At 40.3% G+C, this 20,049-nt stretch overlaps 1 protein-coding gene across 10 annotated transcripts in view; it reads right to left on the minus strand.

Moving 5' to 3' along the window:
• Window positions 1-20,049, minus strand: part of GRIA1 (glutamate ionotropic receptor AMPA type subunit 1) — a 326,518-nt gene that overhangs the window by 46,628 nt on the left and 259,841 nt on the right. For all 10 annotated transcript variants that reach the window (XR_004056469.1, XR_004056470.1, XM_030927894.1 and 7 more), the window contains one exon: window positions 3,706-3,904. Coding sequence is in view for 8 of the 10 variants with exons in the window: in XM_030927894.1 (XP_030783754.1) it covers window positions 3,706-3,904 (199 nt within the window). In the remaining 2 variants the exon portion in view is untranslated. The remainder of the gene's footprint in view (window positions 1-3,705; window positions 3,905-20,049) is intronic.

Below are 20,049 nucleotides of genomic sequence, written 5' to 3' on the forward strand. Positions count from 1 at the left end.
TTCCCCATCCATTCCATAGGGGGAGTTTGGGCATTGTAATCTTTAAGTCCCTGGCTAGCTTGAAGTATCCGATTCTTTACCTGAAGATACATCATTCAAGCAACAATGTCAATGTGAGAAAGAAGAAGAAAGAAGGGAGAAAAGAGAGGGAGAATTCCAAGGTTAGGGGAGGGAGTACACAGAACTAATCATAAGGTCTGCCAATGTATTTAATATTCTCTCACAGGAAGCAGGAAAATGTATAAATTCAGCTGTGACCAGATTTGCAGATAATCTTCCAGGCACAAATCAACAAAACACACAGCAGGGCAATTGCAAGATGCAATTTGACCTGACAGGATGGACACAGCAGGGAACTGGGCTGTTGACAGGCAGAGCTGAGGAGCCTTCTGGGCAACAGTATGCAGAAAATTAATATGCCCTCTCAGCCTCACCCCAGTGACCCAAATGTTAAGGCTGTGCACATAGACACTCGGGATGAACTATCAGGAAAATCTAATCTCCAGGAATGTGAAGGTAGCATGAATGGCAGGGAAGATTGGAAGCGTACTCAGGGCATTTGTTCTTGGATCTCTCCTATCATCTGCAGCTCCCATGGCCCTTCATACATCTTAATTAAACTGTCGATGGAGGATTAAGCATCTCTGGGCTGGAGCTGCCAAGAAGCTCTGGGCTGTCATGGGGACAAGAAGCCAGCTTTTTCAGAGACCGGAATAGAAGAATTCTTGTCTCAGTATTCCCTCCTTCTGCCTTGTGGGGGTGGTAGGTGACCTTATCTCCCCACCCACCAAACTCTTGGTGGGATAATTATCCAAGGTCAGAGTCACAGAGATAGAAAGGCTTATTATGCATGGGACATATCTTCGCAGCACTCTCCTTTTACAGGTAAGGAAACTGAGGCCCATGATGTGGCAATAAACTGTCCAATGTCATGCAGTTTGTTAGTGGCAGATCCAGGAGTCCTTGGTCTCCTGATTGCACACATTGTGCCTTTCCACTGCAACCAGCTGCCTCCCTCATTTTAGGTTTTATATCTTATTAGATAAAAGACATTGGGCAAGTAGCATAGCCTTTCTGAGCCTCAGTGTTCCTCTTCTGAAAATGGTAATAATACTGTGCACTTCACAGTGTTGCCATGGAGATTATATGAGAACACAGGTAAAATGCATAACCCAGTGCCTGGCACAAGAAGGCATTCTATAAGTAGTGCAATGACTACTAATAATTATGCTTTTTTACAGGTTTTACTTTAGGGTAGGAATGCTTCATACCTGGCTTGCTTGGTACCAGTTTCCCTTCCTCTATACATGAGAGACAACGATATCAATCAAAGAATCCGTTCATATCAAGCCCAGATGTAACCTCAGAAACTCTAGGCAACCACTACTGACCTGTCAAAGTAAGTACATGGGCTACAACCAATTTGCCACCAATGTAGTAGGCTTGGGCACAGAACTTGTAGAATATGCACTGCCCTGGTTCCAGGTTCTTAACTTTGTGCTGTGGACAAGAGGCAGTAATATGTCAATTGACATAGTGATTAACAAAGACTTTTGAAATTTTAAATCCCAGCTGTGCCTCTCACTAGGTAGGCATGACCGTTTTCTTCTCTGGGCCTCAGTTTTCCCAACTATAAAATGGTACAGTTAGACTAGATGTGTCCACAAGCCCAGCTGTCATCCTGAGTGATCTTTTTAAAAATGTTTGTCAGTTTAATGACACCACCACATTAAGACCATGTGGTTCAGTGACAAGAATACTTGGGTTGAAACTAGAAAACTCAGATTTGGTACCCACCCCTGACACCTGCATCAAAAGAATTTCCCCAGTTTTAATTTCTTATCCACTAAGTGGCTGCCACAAGTACCTCTTCTGCCTGAGGTCACAGGTGAAACATAAATGAAACCATAGATGCAAAAGTACTTTGAGGACTGGTGCATGTTGTCTATACTATAAGGCTGAGAGCATTGTTAAGTGAATTAGATGATTCCCTAACTGCATCAGCGGGGTTGGGGCATAGGACAGGCTTTATGGACAAGTAGAAACAGGCACCTTCTTCACACTTTTGTTGCAGGCTAAAAATGTCAGGGAATTGTAATGAGATTGTAAGTGGCTTTTTTATTAACTGGCTGGGTGAGCTTAAGCAAGTAATGCCTCTCTCTAAAATGACAGGCTCTGACTAGATGACCTCTAAGGCACCTTCTTGCTCTGATACATTGAAAATTGATGATTTTAGCCTTGGGGTTAGGATCAGTGATGGTTAAGGTTTTGTTCCCTTTCCTGGCTATCATACAGAATACAAAGCCCATGGTCAAGAACCTGCAGCACCTCCCACAGTGGTTTATTCGGGCCTGGAGTTTGCTCCATGAAGTTATAGTGAGATAACTAGGTGTGGCTGTACAGGATCCCTTCTCTTGGCAATATGACAGCCTGCTCTCTCTGCTCCTTCTGCTACTAATTAGCTGTGTGATCTTAGGAGATTACTTCTAATTTTCTGATCTATAAAATGGGGACATATCCTAACTCTAATCTATAAAATAGAGACAATCTCTAACTCACCTTTAATGAGAGGATTAAATGAAATAATTCGTGTAGGGTGTGCTTAGCACAGGACCTGGTTCACATGTAGATGGTAGCAAACGTTTCTTATTATTCTTATTTGACGCACATATGGTAGTTCCATGTACTGTTTCTTCAACTCCTGGGACAAACATCCCTAAAGTCCAGGGAAACCACAGGTTTTCCTGCTTCTGGGCATCTGCTCAAGTTGTTCCTTTTGTCTAGGATGTACTTAGCCTACTCAGGTCTGGCCTGGTTTTGTGATATCTAGAAATGTTTACACGTCTAACCTGTATGGCTTCAGTCTCTACCAATTCTTCAGAATGACTCCCAGATGTTTGCATTTCCTAAAGTCCTAGTGGTATATGGAACCTCCATTGATTGTTCTTTGTTTTGCCTCTTACTTTAGATACCCTATCTCTTTTAGTCTTGTCAGGCTCTAATATAGACATTATTCTCCTCATTATATGCATGAATGGAAATGGTGTCACAGAGGCTAAGTGCACAGAACAAGTAAGGGATGGAGCCAGGTTCCGGGCCTCCATCTGCTGACCTTGAAGGTTGTACTCCTAAGCTCTCTGCTCCTTTGCCTCCGCTCACTGTCTCCTGCCAAAACACATCTCACCACCTCCACTCCCACTTCACATTTTCTCTCTCTCCTGGAACTATTTAATAGATCACTTTTTCCAGTTATTTTTTTTCCCATATACTATCCTCTTATTCATCAAGTCAACAAACATTCACTGAGCTCCTTCTATGATATAGAAGGGGACACAAAGAGCATCAGGTCCAGCTGTTGTCCATAAGCTGTTCCTAATTGATTATTAACTAGACTATAAGGTTTCTGTGAGAACAGAGAGGAAATTGTATTTGATGTTTTTTGCAGCCTCAGAGAATTAGCACAGACTGAAAAAGGCAAGGGATCTAAATCAATGCAGGAGCTTTGAAGCTTCTACAAATGTAGAAATGTGGATTTCTCAGGCAGGTGGTAGAAAGCTTAGAAATGTCCTGAGTTTCCCTGACTTACAGTCAGTTAAGCACTTGCTCTGGCTACCTGTTATCTCAGGCTATATAATGAGAAGGACATTTTAATGACAGCTGTGGTTCCCTTTTGAGAAAGTGCCTTGGGACAAAGGATGTCCCTACCCTGAAGAACTCCTTAGTAGATCCTGCTTCCAGCGTCCCGTAGGCAATTTCTGTCTGCTTTGCTAGGTCCTCTGCACTCTCAATGGGAGACACCATCCTCTCCACGGTCAGGAAGGCAGCCAGGTTGGCTGTGTATGAGGAGATGATGATCAAGGTGAAGAACCACCAGACTCCGCCAACGATGCGACCAGACAGGGACCTGTAGGCCAAAGGGAAGAGGCATCAGCAGCATGGACATCAACTGCGGAAGGCTCTGGGGAGGGACTGAGCACTAGTCTGGGGCTTGGTAGCAGAGCTGTCAGGCCCTATTGCACCCTTTTCATCTGTCAGCAAGATGTGAGAATTCAAATGTTAGAGAGACTCCATATTTTGTTCCTTATTACGGACATGGACCTGTGGGGTTGCTGTCCTTCAGGGGTAATAAAGCCGACATGCACGTATTCACACTCACTTTCACACATATATAACAGCAAGACACATGATGACAAAGACAGATATGCCAACACTTGCCCACAAAAATCACAAATATGCATAATCAATTACATACACACCAAATGGTTTGTGCATACACATATGAATGCAAATGCATTTATATACATGATGCAAACTAATTAGCTGTGTGATCTTAGGAGATTACTTCTAATTTTCTGATCTATAAAATGGGGACATATCCTAACTCTAATCTATAAAATAGAGACAATCTATTTGTCTAAATTTGATTGACTCAGACATGTTTTCAGACTGCCTTATTATTGCTCTCCTGGCTGGCAAAGGCCACCAAAATAGTGGACTAGAAGGAAACGAAGGAAGAATACATTGGAAATAGAATCAGAACAGTCATACTCCAGCCATTGTGGGGAATGTCACCATGGGGTGCAGACACAATTCTTTCCCCCACTCACCCAAGGAAGATAATTTGGCTGAAATAAAAAGATAAAAAAAGGCAAATATGACAATCAATTATGAGGTGAGAAATGTATCTTTGAATTTGTCAGAGTGCTATTCTCCTCTCTTATCCCCCAAACAATGAAGAGAAACATAACCAGCCAAGAGTTCCATTGTTCTCTCTCTGATCTGATAGGATACTTCCAAGTCCAGGGTTCCCAAGATATTATAAGTTGATTTGCATGTGACTTGTGATTTTATGTGGTAAGCAGTTAGGGCATCGAATAATAATGAATCTTATAGTGATAAAGTTATTTGCATTTCATTTCTGTTTCCATCCTGTTCAATTTATTGAGGAAGTGTTATTCTGGAGCTGCTGTACCTTTAAGCCCTTTCTGACAAATGCTCTGACAGCCTCAAGCTCAGAGTCTTCAATAGGTGACAGTGTTTAATTGAAACCATATATTTAACAATCAGAGAAATCACCAATGCAACCCATGAGTTTTACAAAGAAAGCCAAGAGTCTACTGTGCCTTAGGAGAGCAGTACGCAGGCCTGTTGGCTTGCTCTGTTGTTCCACACTGCTTATCTGTGTTGACCTTATATGTGTTATTCCCACGTCCCTTGACACTTCACTCTACCTTGATTTCTTGAAGATCCCTTTTCACTCTAGGCAGACAGTGTTCACTCCAAGAAATCCAACAAATATATGTCATTGCTTGCTATGTGGAAAAGAATGCTCCTAGGTGTTTCACATGGAGGGGAAAATAAGAGAGAGGAAAACTTGTTGAAATGAATGAGACCAGGAGAGTGGAGCAAAGCTGTGTTGCATGAGGAACAGTTGCAGGAACAGGGAACATTTAACCAGACGAAGAGACTTGAAGAGACATGTTCACTGAAGAGTTGGCATGAGGCTTGTACTATGTGACCTGATTTAGGAGAACTTCACAGAAGTTTCAGGACAACAACTACTACTTAAATAAGAGGAAGGTATTTTTGATGGATAGGGTGTACAACATTGAGATGGCTATCCTGAGACTGAGAGCATTTCTCCATTTCTGAAGGTGTTCAAGTAGTGAACTGTTTACAGAGATATACTTGGTGGTGACTCTTTGTTCCCCAGGACAGCAAGTGCTGGGGATGCAACTCTAAGGAGGAAAGAGAAGGGGTCAAGGTTCACACGGGGATAGGGACCAGTTGCTTCCTCTTATGCTTTTCCATTTATGAGATTGTGTGATTTAAAATCATACGTAGGTAGACCAGGATATACGAGTTTCATTAAGCAGTCAAGCAAGATAGATACAAAGAGGCAAAATCACTTCCCCAATGCCCCAGAACCAGTGCACAACAGTTCTGAAAAATCACACCAGTCTTCACATAGAACTATCCCAGTGCTCTTTTCATCTTAGTAGGTGGCAGACACAAGTGTTGAGGTCATTTGAAGCTGCAGCAGCTTTCCCAAATTGGATGAACACAATGGCCTCTAAACTGTACCTCTTTTATTTTTTAAATTTTATTTTGTTTTCAACTGACACATAAAAATTGTACATATTTATGGGGTGCAATGTGATGTTTTGTTATATGTATACGTTATATAATGATCAATTCAGAGTAATTAGCATGTAGATCACCTCAAACATTTATCATTTCTTTGTGGTGAGTACATTCAAAATATTATCTGTGAGCTATTTTGAAATATACATTATTGTTAAATATAGTTACCCTACTGTGCAATAGAACACAAGAACTTATTCCTTCTATCTAACTGTGCCTTTGCACCTGTTCACAAATCTCCTCCCATCACCCCTCCTCCTCACTTCCCCAGTCTCTGGAACCACTGTTTCACTCCGTACTGCTATGAGATCTTTTTTTTTAGATTCCACATATAAGTGAGATCATGTGGCACTTGTCTTTTATGTGCTTGGCTTATTTCACTTAACATAATGTATTCTAGGTCCATTAATGTTGTTGCAAATGACAGGATTTCATTCTTTTTTATGGCTGAATACTATTTCGTTGAGTACATACCACTTTTTAAAAAATCGATTCATCTGTTGATGGGCACATAGGTTGATTCCATATTTTGGTTACTGTGAATAGTGCTGCAATAAACAAGAGAGTGCCAGATATCTCTTTGATGTATTCATTTAATTTCCTTTACATATTTACTCAATGGTGAGATTGTTGGATCATATGGTAGTTTTATTTTTAAATTTTTGAGGAACTTCCATAATGCTGTCCATAATGGCTGCACTATTTATGTTCCCACCAACAGAATATAAGGGTTCCCCTTCCTCACACCCTTGCTAGCATTTGCTATTTTTTGTCTTCTTCATAGTAGCCATTCTAACAAGGGTGAGGTGATATCTCACTGTGGTTTTGATTTGTATTTCCCTGATGGTTAGCGATATGGAACACTTTTTCATATACCTGTTGGTCATCTGTGTACTTATTTTTTGAGAAAAGTCTATGTAGGTTTTTTGTCCATTTTTAATGGACTTATTTGCATTTTTGTTGGGTCCTTATATATTTTGAATATTAACCTCTTGTGAGACACATAGTTTGCAAATATTTTTACCCTATTCTGTAGCTTGTTTCTTCACCCTGTTGATTGCTTCTTTTGCTATACTATGCTATGCTTTTTAGTTTGATGCAATCCATTTGTCTATTTTTGCTTTTGTTGTCTGGGATTTTGAGATTCTATTAAAAAAATCTTTGTCCAGACCACTACCATGAAACGTTTCCCCTATGTTTTTATCTAGCACTTTCATAGTTTTGAATCTTATATCTGTGTCTTTAATTCATTTTGAGGTGATTTTGGTATATGGTGAGAGATAGAGATCTAGTTTGATTCTGCATGTAGATATCCAATTTTCCCAGCACCATTTATTGAAGAGATTATCCTTTCCCCAGAGCATATTTTTGACGCCTTTGTTGAAAATCAGTTGGCTGTAAATGTGTAGATTAATTTCTAGGTTGTCTATTTTGTTCTATTAGTCTGTGTGTTGTGTCTGTTTTAATGCCAGTACCATGCTGTTTTGGTTACTATAGCTTTGTAGTCTATTTTGAAGTCAGGTAGTGTGATGCTTCTAGCTTTGTTCTTTTTGTTCAAGATTGCTTTGGCTCTTCAGGGTCTTTTGTTGTTTTATACAAATTTTAGGATTATTTTTCTATTTCTGTGAAGAATGTTATTGATATTATGATAGGAATTGCATTGAATCTGTAGATTCTTTGGGTAGTATGGATATTTTAACAATATTAATTCTTTCAATTATGAATAATGGATATCTTTCCATTTGCTTGTGTCCTCTTAAATTTCTTTCATCAATGTTTTATAGTTTTTACCATAGAGATATTTTATCTCCTAGGTTAAATTTGCTCCTAGATGTGTTTTTTGGAGCAATTGTAAATGGAATTGCTTTCTTGATTTCTTTTTCATGTAGTTTTCTGTTAGACTATAAAAATGCTATGAATTTTGTATTTTGATTTTATACCCTGCAACTTTGTTGAATTTCTATTAGTTTTTTGGCAGAGTTTCTAGGTTTTTCTATATAGAAGATCATGTCATCTGCAAACAGGGAAAATTTAACTTCTTCTTTTTCAATTTGAATGCTCTTCACTTCTTTCTCTTGCCTGATTGCTCAGGCTAGGACTTCCAGTACAATGTTGAATAAAAGTGGGGACAGTGGGCATCCTCATCTAGTTCCATATCCTAGGGGAAAAGCTTTCAACTTTTCTCTATTCAATATGATGTTAGCTGTGAGTTTGTCATATATGGCCTTTATTGTGTTGAAGTATTTTCTTTCTATACTTAATTTATTGAGGGTTTTTTATCATAAATGGGTGCTGAATTTTATTAAACGCTTTTTCTGTATATATTGAAATGATCATATAATTTGCATTCTTGATTCTATTAATGGGATGTATCATGTTTATTGATTCGAATATAATGAACCATTCTTGCTTCCCTGGGCTGAATCCTACTTGATTATGGTGCACGATCTTTTTAATGTGCTGTTGAATTTGGTTTGCTAGTATTTTGTGGAGGATTATTGCATCTATGTTTATCAGGGATATTAGCCTGTAGTTTTCTTTTTTGTTGTGTCTGGTTTTGGGATTAGGGTAATTCTGGCTTCAAAGAATGAGTTTGGAACAATTTCCTCCCTTTCAATTTTTTTGGAATAGTTTGAGAATAATTAAATTAGTTCTTCTTTAAATACTTGGTAGAATTTTGAAGTGAAGCCATCAGTCCTTGGTTTTTAATGATGGGAGACTTTTTATTACTGATTCAATCTCATTGCTTGTCATTGGACTTTTCAGATTTTCTATATCTTCATAATTTAATTTTGATAGGTTGCATGTGTCTAAGAACCTATTTTTTTCTAGGTTTTACAATTTGTTGTGTATAGTTATCATAATAGTCTCTTACGATCCTTTGTATTTCTGTGGTATCAATTTTAATGTCTCCTTTTCCATTTATAATTTTATTTATTTGAGTCATTTCTTTTTTTCTTAGTGTTGCTAAAGGTTTGTCAGCTTTATCTTTCCAAAAAGCAACTCTTTTTGAGCTTTTGTGTTGTTTTTAGCCTCTATTTTATCCATTTACGTTCTGGTCTTTATGATTTATTTCCTTCTGTAAATTTGAGATTTAGTTTGTTCTGCTTTTTTAGTCTTTGAAGTTCAGTGCTAGGTTGTTAATATCTTTCTATTTTTTTTGACATAGGTGTTTATTTCTATAAACTTTCCTCTTGCTGTATCTCATAGGTTTTCATATGTCATGTTTTCATTTTCATTTGTCTCACGAAATTTAAAAAATTTTAAAAAATTTCCTCATTGATTGATTGGTTGTTCAGGAGCATGCTGTTTAATTTCTGTAATTCTGTATGGTTTCCAAAGTTCCTCTTGTTATTGATTGCTAGTTTTATTGCACTGTGGTTATAAAAGATACTTAATATAACATTGATTTTTAAAAATTTGTTAATACTTGTTTTGTATTGTGATATATGTATGTGATATACTTGTTTTGTATGTGATATATGCTGTAGACTGTTCTATGTTCTGTTGCAAAGAATGTATATCCTATAACTCTTGAATGAAATGTTCCGTAAATGTATGTTAGGTCCATTTGGTCTAGAGTGCATCTAGAAACATCTAGTCTGCTGTTTCTTTGATTATCTTCTGTCTGGATGATCTGTCTATTGGGGAAAGTGTTGAAGTTTCTCCTATTATTTTATTGCAGAGTATAGTTCTCTTTACATCTATTAATATTTGCTTTACATATTTAAGTGCTCTGATGCTGGCTGAATATATATTTATAATTATTATATTCTCTTGCTGTATTTGATTCCTTTACCATTATATAATTGCTTTGTCTTTTTTGTTACAATTTTTTTTTCTGAAAATGTATTTTTTTCTGATGTAAGTGTGACTACTCCTGCCCCATTTTTTTTGTTTTAATTTATATGGAATATCTTGCTCCCTCCTTTTTCTTTCAGACTATGTATTCTCTTATAGGTGAAGTGACTGTCTTGTGAGTGGCATATAATTGGGTCTTATTTATTTTTATTCATTCAGCCACTCTATGTCTTTTAATTGGATGATTTAAGCAATTACATTTCAGGTAATTCAGGCAGGGCTTACCACTGCCATTTTGTTACATGTTTTCTAGTTTTAAAGAAACAGATTCTTTATTCTGTGTTTTCTTACTGTTTTTCTTTGTGATTAAGAGATTTTTCTCTAGTAGTATGCTTTTATTTTCTGTTTAACTATTAGAAATCTTTCCTTTGTGGCTACCATGAGGCTTCCAATAAACATTCAATAGCTCTATCTCTTAACATATTATTGTAGTTATTGTTATTTTTCATAGTTTTGTCTTTTAGTTTTTGTACTAATAATGTAAGTGGTTTACACACCATGATTATAATATTAGAATATTGTGAATGTCTGTATATTTGCTTTTACCAGTGAGTTTTATAACTTTATATGTTTTATTGTTACACAGTGTCCTTTTCTTCCCATTTGAAAAACTCTCTTTAACATTTCTAGTAAGACTGTCTGATGGTGACACATTTCTGGGTCTTTCATTTGTCCAGGAAAATCTTTATGTCTCCTTCAATCCTGACAAATAGCTTTTCTGGTTACAGGCTTATTGGTTAGCAAGTTTTTATCTTTTCCTTCAGTACTTCTAATGTGTCACCAAGAGTACTTCCTCCTGGTCTGCAAAGTTTTTGCTGAGAAGTCTGTTGCCAGTTGTGTTGGAATTCTCTTACATGTTATTTGCTTATTTTCTCTTGCTGCTTTTAGAATTCTCTTTGTCCTCGACCTTTGAAAGTTTGATTATAACATGTCTGAGATAGTCTTATTTGGGTTGAATCCTATTGGTGACTTTTGACCTTCTTCTACCTGGATAATTACATTTGTCTTTAGGTTTGGATAGGTCTCTGTTATTTCTTTACATAAGCCATCTGACCTTTTGTGTTTTTCTTCTCCCTCTTGAACTTCAATGACCAAAATATTTGCTCTTTTGATGCTATTCCATAGATTCTATAAGCTTTCTTTGTTCTATTTCATTCTTCTTTTTTTTTCTCCTTTGGCTGTGTTTTCAAGGAACCTGTTTTCAAGCTCATTGATTCTTTCTTCTGCTTGATTAACTTGTGCTGTTTATGCTTTCTATTGCATTTAAATTTTTTTTCATTCATTTGTATTTTTCAGTTCTAGAATTTTTTTTATTATTTCAGTCTCTCTGTTAAATTGTTGAATTGTTTCTCTGTGTTTTCTTCAAATTCACTGAGCTTCCTTAACACAGCTATTTTGTCTCTTTTTTTAATTAAAAAAATTTTTTAATTATTATACTTTAAGTTCTAAATCACACAGCTATTTTGAATTACTTGTCCAACAGATCACATATTTTCATCTCTTTAGGGTCCTTCATTGGTGTCATGTTTTGTCCATTAGGTGAGGTCATACTTCCAAGATTGTTCTTAATGCTTGTGGATGTATGTCAATCTCGTACAATGAAGAGTTAGATATTTATTCTAATCTTTGCAGTCTGGCCTTGTTTGTGTTCATCCTTCAGTTGCCCTGTCCAAAAATTTATGCAATCTAATCTGTTGTCAGAGTCTGTGACTGCTGCAGCCATTTCAACACTAGAGGGTACCCTAATCTAGGGTTCTCTGTAAGTCTTGTGAGGACTTAGAGGTTGGGATGGTACTCCAGCTTAGTCGGACCTAGAGAAGAGTCAAAGGGGCTACCAGAGCTGTGTGGGAAAGATGGGTAGGAACCTGAGTTCAGAAGCCTGTCTCATTGGTCCATATGACTTTGTGTTTTCTGACAGATCCCCGAATAAGTGGGACAATTTCCTGACTATAGTGAGAGGAGCTGTGTAATAGAGGTTGGCAAGCCTGCCCACAGTGTTCCAGACATGTGTGCTCACAGCAGTTTCCTGCATGGGCAGGGCAGTTCTCTTACTGCAGTTTAAGTGGAACTAAAGCCAAGACTGGGCCCCCGCAGGATCCACTGTGGCATAGATGCTGGTGAACTCATCCTAGTAGCCCAGATGTGTGTACTTCCCAACCAATTTCCTGCATGGGTGGGGGAGTTTCCCAACTGTAGCAAGAGGGGTGAAAGCTGAGACTGGGCCCCCTCTGGATCTGCTGTGGGATGGAGCCTTGTTGGCTATCACAGAGGTTCCTATGGACAATTTCCGGTCTGTGAGGTATGAGTGAGCTTCCCTTGTGCAAGCTGTAATAAGCTGGGCCTACAGCTATAGGGGGCTGGAGCCAAACTGCCAGATAACTTTCAGATCCACTGGCAAGACTAGTGTCGGCAGGCAATCAAAACTTTCTGCAGAGGCACGAAGGTGCATGATTTCTCCTGGACCCATTGGCAGATGGTGTTGGTTGCAGGCTCAAAGCCAAATAGGGCTGAAGCCAAGCCCTTTCACGAACAAAGTTGTTTACAGGTTTGAACCTGAGAGCATGATTAAGTTTGCTACCTGGGTGCTATTCTACACTCTTAAAACAGCCTTCTTTAAGGGCTCTACCAGGGTTTTATAACCTCCTACCTGAAGCTCAATGCTCCTGCAGGTAGACTTTTTTTCCTGCAGATGGTTGCAGAATTCTAAATGTTGTTAGGGGGATATGAGCAGGTTATCTCCTAGTCTGCTGTCTTGTTTTATGTATTATTTTTTACAGACAGTGTCTCACTATGTTGCCCAGGCTGGAGGGCAGTTGCTATGTATAGGCATGATCCCATAACTGATCAGCATTGGAGTTTTGACCTGCTCTAACTCCAGTCTGGGCCAGTTCACCCCTCCTTTGGCAACCTCATGGTCCCCTGCTCCTGGGACGTCACTATATTGATTCCAAACTTAGTGTGGACACCTGATCGGCATAACACACTACAGCCCAGAACTCCTGTGCTCAAGCAATCCTCCTGCCTCAGCCTTCGAAGTAGCTAGGAGTACAGGCGTGTGCCACTGTGCCTGGCTCTGCCATCTTGTTGATGTCACTTGAGGCTGAACTGGACTTCTTGCCTCTATCCCGTCCTCTATGCCCCCACTGCCCACCTGTACAAGGCTACCTGTACAAGGTAGCCAGAGTGATTTTTTGAAACATATTAATTGCACCATGTTGTTTTTCTGCTTAAAACCCACCAAAGGTTTTCTCTTAACACTTGGAATAAACTCAAACTCTTTGATGAGCCTTGAGGCCTTGTGTGGTCCGGCCCCTGGTTCACTCTCCAATGTCACCCAGCAACATACTTGCTGTACTCTGGTCATACTGCTCTTTGTCTGGCCCCTCATATTCAAAAGACTCCCATCCTTATCACACACTGCTCTTTCCCCTGATCGATGCCTCAGCCCCTATTCATCCTTCAGACCTCATCCTAACCATTACATTTTTAGTATTCAACTGTAAGACTCAGAGCCTCGTGTAGCTCCCATAGCAGCAGAACTATGGCATCTGTTTGCCTCTTCTATTGTCTTTGTTCCCCTAGACCATAAGCTCCATGAAAGCAAAGGAATCTTTTAATTCTTTGGTATAGCATTGTATCTCCAGTGCTCAGCATGGAGCAGACCCTCATTAGTAAATGAATGCATAAATAATCTCTGTCTTATAACCTGGCATCTCTATGCACATTGGATTTTGGACCCTGGGAAGAATTGTCAGGGTCAGGAGAATCCAAAACTGTGTATGGTCCAAGGTGTCTGGAGTCATGGCATCAAACCAAGTGTTCAGGATGGCTGCCTCCTTTTCTAACATCCCTAAACTGAAGAACCCAGCGAAGCCATCCCAAGTTCAGGATCATCTAGTGAAGCCCAAAGCCTTCCCACAGAAGTTCCACACATTTAAGACTCCTTCTTCACTGTTCTCTTTTAATTGATATTTTTATGTTTTTTTTTTCAGTCCTCACATCCTGCCGACTTAATGACAATGCCAAAGAAAGAGTTTGCTGCTTAATAGCCAGCAACGGTCATTTCTGGAATAACTGGAGAGCTGGGGAAAAAAGTTCAAAGTCTGACTTAATCCCAATGCTTCATTTGCATGTAATTCACAAGAGAGGAACTTGAGGGCAAGGCAATCCGCCCTACCTTCAATTTGGAACTTGCTCAGGTGAAGCTGGGCCTCTATCCAGGAAAGCTACATTTTCCCAGCTCCATACTAAAGGCAGGGAGCTAGAATTATTAGAGGCCAGGGCTGGGAATGAGAGTCTTTGCTCTTTCACTGACCATCTCCATAACTTGGTGAGTCACCTGCCTAGCTGGGCCTCTGTCTTCCTGCTCTGTATAATAGGTTAGACTTACCCTACTACACTATGAGAAACCAAAACTTTTAAAACTAGAAAGACTCTTAGTCCATTGCTTTCCTTTAACGGATACAAGCTGTTGGAATTAAAACGGTACAGGGGAAAGCACTTGGAAAAGTGCTGTTGAAACACAAAACATTACTTTTTTTGACGACGATTATTCTCCCAGGGAGCCACAGGGCAAAGCAACACTTTTCTTGGCAGGGAAGAAACAGCTGTGATCTGAAGCCCTTGGAGGTCTGTCTGCCTAGTCACCTGAATTTTATTAGCCTTGCAACTTGGCCTGGCTCTTCCCAAACCCCCCTAGGTATTTGAGGAATCTCCCTCCGCTTTTTTTTTTGCCTGCAGAATTGGCTACAACTTATGTGGCTTGTTGAACCTATTATCCTACTTCAACCTCATTTACAGCCCTGTAAAATGGATGGGAGAAGTAAGAATATTTTGATCTTGCAGATAAGAGAACTGTAATTCAAAGACCTAAGATGACTGGCCCAGAGTCACACAGTAAGGCAATGACAGAGCTGGGACTAGAAACTGGGATTTCATATTTCTTATCCAGCACTTTAGCTATTGCAGGACACTACCTCCCTCACCTAATTCTGATTCATTTATGGGTGGGCATGGACTTCCTTAACTCATGACTCCTCTGTGATGTTGGATCTCAGCAACACTGACTTCCTCAAAGCCCAGTGGAACTTTTGGTCAGCAGTCTGACCACCAATATCTGATAGAATTGGAAACCTGCTTGTATTTGTATTCTACTGTTGCATAACACAATGGCACAAACACAGCAGCTTATAGCAACATTCATTTATTATCTCACAGTTCTGTAGATTAGAGGTCTGTCTAAAGGTGGCTAGATTCTCTGCTCGGGGTCTCTCTAGGCTGAAGCCAAGGTGTTGGCTGGAGCTGTGGTTCTTATCTCTTCCAAGCTCACTGGTTGTCGGCAGAATTCATCTCCTTGTGGTTATAGGATTGAGGTCACTGTTTCCTTGCTGGCTGTCATCTTCTAGAAGTTGCTGCATTTCTCATCACTTGACTTCCTTCATCTTTAAGCCCACAATAGTGTGTCAAATTCTTCTCATTTTTTGAATCTCTCTAACATTCACTAGCTGGAGATGACTTCTTGCTTATTAAAAGCTCACCTGATTGTGCCAGACCCACCTAGATAATCTCTGTGTCTTAAAGTGAACTGACTGAGATTTTAATTGCCTCTATAAAATCTCTTCATAGCATTACACAGATTAGTGTTTGGTTGAAGAACCAGGAGATAGGAATCTTTAGGACTGTGAGTACCATACTATTTATTCATTTACTTTGCAAGCATTTCTTATATGGCAGACACTGTTGGTCATTGGGGAAATAAAAGTGAATATGCCATGATCTCTCCCTTCTGTGGGCTCAGTCTGATAGAGAAGATAGGAAGGCAGTGGAGCCTACTCATTAAAAAACATAAAATTTAATGTCAGACACCACAGATTTTCTGCAAAGTGCTCAGCACAGTATGGTTAGCTCACAGTATAGTTAGCATTCTGTTAAGCCATCATCACCATCTTATGTAAATGTCATAGACAATAATTATTCTACTATCTTAGTTATATGACAAGTAAGAAAGAAGCATGGAAGGAACACAGAAGGACTTGCTAATTACTCTGCTAGCAGAGGTCAGGAAAATTTACCAGAAGAGGAGATATTGTGTTAGATTTTGAAGTAGGAGTGGGAGATCACCAAGCAGAACAGGTACAGGGCTGGGAGAATGCCAGTAGGTATAAAATAGTAGATGTAAAATAGAAGAGGTGAGTAAGATCTCACCTCCTCTGTAAGCTTCCCCAACCTTTGCCAGCATAGTTCTGAGCCACCCCTTCTGTATTCCCATTAAACCACTATCATTCTTCCATTACAATATAATCACTCAGCTGTATTGATTTAAGATGTTACTATGATTGTTGTTTATGGTATTTATTGATTAACAATGATGATGATGGGTGAAAAGCACTGCAGAGCCCACAGAAATTGGAAGGGGCAGGCTGACTGCCGAGATCCAAGTGACAGCATTAGGTGATCCACAGGAGCAGGGGCTGTGGGAGAGGAAACATGCTCAATGGACAGTTCACGCCTTCTGGGTAAATGAACTCTGATGTGGTCTGGGAGTCAGGTGCTGGAAGCAGGCTGTCTCTTTTTGCAAAGGATCTTTTTCCCTTTTGTTAACAAAGTAGTATATATATCATTTAGGACATAACTTGATGCTAATGGAAGATAGTAAGGATCTGATGGGACCATTCTCTGGGTTCTGATAGTTAGGCATTTCTTGTTCTGGTTATTGATTAGGATTCATTGCAGGCCTTTAAATATGTGCCTCTAATCTCACAGTTTAGATTTATAGCTCTTAAACAGAGGCCAGCGAACTTTTTCTGTCAAAGTACAGGTAGTAAATATTTCAGGCTTGCGGGCCTTATGGTCTCTGTTGTACTACTCATCTTTGCTGTTGCACAGTGAAAAGTAGCCATAGACAATATGTAAGCGCAAGTGCATGGCTGTGTTCCAATAACACTTGAATGCCAAAACAGGCAGCAGGCTGGATTTGGCCTGGGGGCCATAGTTTGCAGACTCCTGCTCTCAATCCCTACTGTGAATATCAGACACCTTTGATCTAAGCTAATATGCAACAGTAGTTGACATATTTTTAAAACCATCTATCCAGTTATTAATTCTTCTGCACAAACACCCAGATAACCTATTGTCATGATTTGTTTGACAATTATTATTGTGTGATCCTTACAGAGAAAGCAGAGGGTACTGTCATTCTCTGTCAAGAGAATGGGCTCAGGGTTCAGATGAAGCTGGAGGGCATCCTGCCTTGTTTCTTATTGGTTGTATGACTTTGCGCAAATCACTACGTCTCCTTGTGCTTACTTCTCCTTTTTTTTTCTTTTTCTTTTTTTTTTTGAGAGTCTCACTCTTGTCGTCCAGGCTGGAGTGCAGTGGTGTGATCTTGGCTCACTGCAACATCTGCCTCCCAGGCTCAAGCGATTCTCCTGCTTCAGCCTCCTGAGTAGCTGGGATTACAAATGTGTGCCACCATGCCCAGCTAGTTTTTTTTGTACTTTTAGTAGAGACGGGGTTTCACCATGTTGGCCAGGATGGTCTCGATCTCCTGACCTCATGATCCGGCCACCTCAGCCTCCTAAAGTGCTGGGATTACAGGCGTGGGCCACCATGCCCGGCCTGTGCTTAGTTCTTTACAAAATGGAGTAATGGTTGTACTCATCTTACAGGTATTCTTAAGAATTTAAAATAAAAATGCTATTGAAGCAGGTAGCAAAGTTGGCTGGCAGAGAATAAGCCCTTCAGGATGGAGGTATGCACACAGTGTGAGGAGCAGCAACCTAGGTAGAGGGGCAGGGGGAGCAGACAGTAAGGCGGGAGGCCTTCAGGAAAGCAGACTCTTGGGGCCAGTGTAGGGAGTGGAAAGTTATTAAGCAGCAATCAACTCTTGATCCCAGCAACCTCCCCTCTGGGACATCTCTGACAAGGAGTTGGATATGGACATTCTTCTTTATTTCAAAAACACGTCCTGTCATCCCCAAGAGGAAGGGGACAGAAGGGACACCTCCTGTGTGCCTTCATTCAACTGAGCTCAAGAGGTCACTGAGTGCAACCTATTTCCCTTTGTCCTCTGCTTCAAACGGCTATTTATAAAAAGGAATGAAAACGGGCATAAAGGCACAGGCTCAGATGGCCTGTCTCTAAATTACTGGGAGAAAAAAGTCCATCTTGACTAATTACTGAGCTGAGCTGTGTTCAGAGAGAGGCTCACTTGATACTGGGCATCGAGGTTCCTAGACCAGGGTAATTAGCGCTGGCCAAATGCAACAATTCCACTGATGAGGCCACTTCATCCAAGATGCTGCGTCTGGGTGGCAAATCATCCCATTTGTCACCAGCTGCAAATCACTCAGCTCTTCCCTGGCAGAGCTGGAGTGATTCATTTTAATTGCCCCAGCTGCCGGTCACTGTGTTCCAGCACTCCAGATGGGGGAGGGCCCTGCACTCTGGGGGTGAGTCTCAGGGTTGGGAGGCTGGGGGTTGGACAACAAGCTCTAAGGAAAGCCCAGTGCTCTGTAAGCTGGTATACTATTCTAGCATTTGCAGGGCTGTATTTCAAAGAGAATCATCTTTTGTTCCTATTTTTTTCTAGTTAGGTAGGCTATGGGAGCGTAGTGTGGGCAGTTTGCAAAAAAATGGATGTAGATTCATTCATTCATTCATTCATTCATTCATTCATTCATTCTTTGGTTCACTCTCTGATATAGTTTGGATGTTTGTCCCTCCAAATCTCATGTTGAAATTTGATCCCCAGTGTTGGAGGTGGGGCGTGGTGGCAGGTGTTTGGGTCATGGGGGTGGATCCCTCATGAAGGGTTTGGAGCAAGAGATAATGAGTGATTTCTTGCTCTATTAGTTCCCACAAGATCTGACTGTTAAAAAGAGCCTGGCATCTTCCTCTCTCTCTCTCCCTCTCTCTCCATATGATCTGCACATGCCAGCTCCCCCTTGCCTTCCTCCACGAGTGGGAGCAGCCTGAGGCCCTCATCAGAAGCAGATGCTGGCACCATGCTTCTTGTACAGCCTACAGAAACGTGAGCTAAATAAACTTCTTTTCTGTATAAATTACCCAGCCTGGGGTAAGCCTTTATAGCAATACAAATGGAATAGGACTCTCTCTAAGCCTCAGTTTTCATACCTGAAAAAGGGAGATAATGAATCCCATCTCATGATTTGTGAATTTAGTAAGTCACATCTCACGCTTAGCACAGACATGGCAGAGCTCAAGATGTTACTCATAATGATGATGATGACAATGATTTCTTCTGAAAACACTTCTCTTAGCTTCTAGGCCCCACACTCTCCTCGGTCTCCTCCTGCCTCACAGTTTGGCCCATCTTAGTCTCCTTTGCTGGTTTCTTCTTTCTGTTTAATCTTGAGCTATTGCTGTGCCCAAAGCTCAAGCCTCAGCCCTCTTCCTATCCCTGTCTCCAGTCTTGCTCTCATGATCTCCTCCAGACTCATGGCCTTTATACTTAGAGGCTGAAAACTCCCCAATTTAGATCTCCATCCCCTCTCCTGTTTTCTAAATGTATATATTTAACTGCATACTTGATACCTTAGACCTGAAGTATCCAACATAAAATTCTCAATGAACCCTCACAAAATATGTGCAAATAAATACAAGACTCATTCTTCTCCATTTTCCTCATCTCAGGAAATGGCACCACTGTCCACCCTGCTATTCGAGCCTAACACCAGGGAGTCATTTCTGACTTGTCTCTTTCCCTCACCCACACATCCAGCCCATCCAGTCCAATCATCCCCTCATCTTCATAGGCAGCATTCCAGATAGTAGATCCTAGCATAACATTTCCTTGCCTCTTCTCTTGTCCTTATACAATCCACGTTCACACAAGAGCCAGAGAGATCTTTTTAAACTATAAGTAGGACCATGTTGTTCCCACCCCACTTAAAATCTGTCCCACTTAGAAGATAAAATCCAAGTATCCTACCAAGGCACTCCCTGAGCCAGCCTGCCTCTTGTCTCCTCTTGTACTGTCTTTTCTTCCACGCTATGTTCTAGCCACTTTGATCTTCTTGTTCC

Source organism: Rhinopithecus roxellana, chromosome 3 (genome assembly GCF_007565055.1).
Source record: "Rhinopithecus roxellana isolate Shanxi Qingling chromosome 3, ASM756505v1, whole genome shotgun sequence".
In the NCBI taxonomy this organism is placed as follows: domain Eukaryota; kingdom Metazoa; phylum Chordata; class Mammalia; order Primates; family Cercopithecidae; genus Rhinopithecus; species Rhinopithecus roxellana.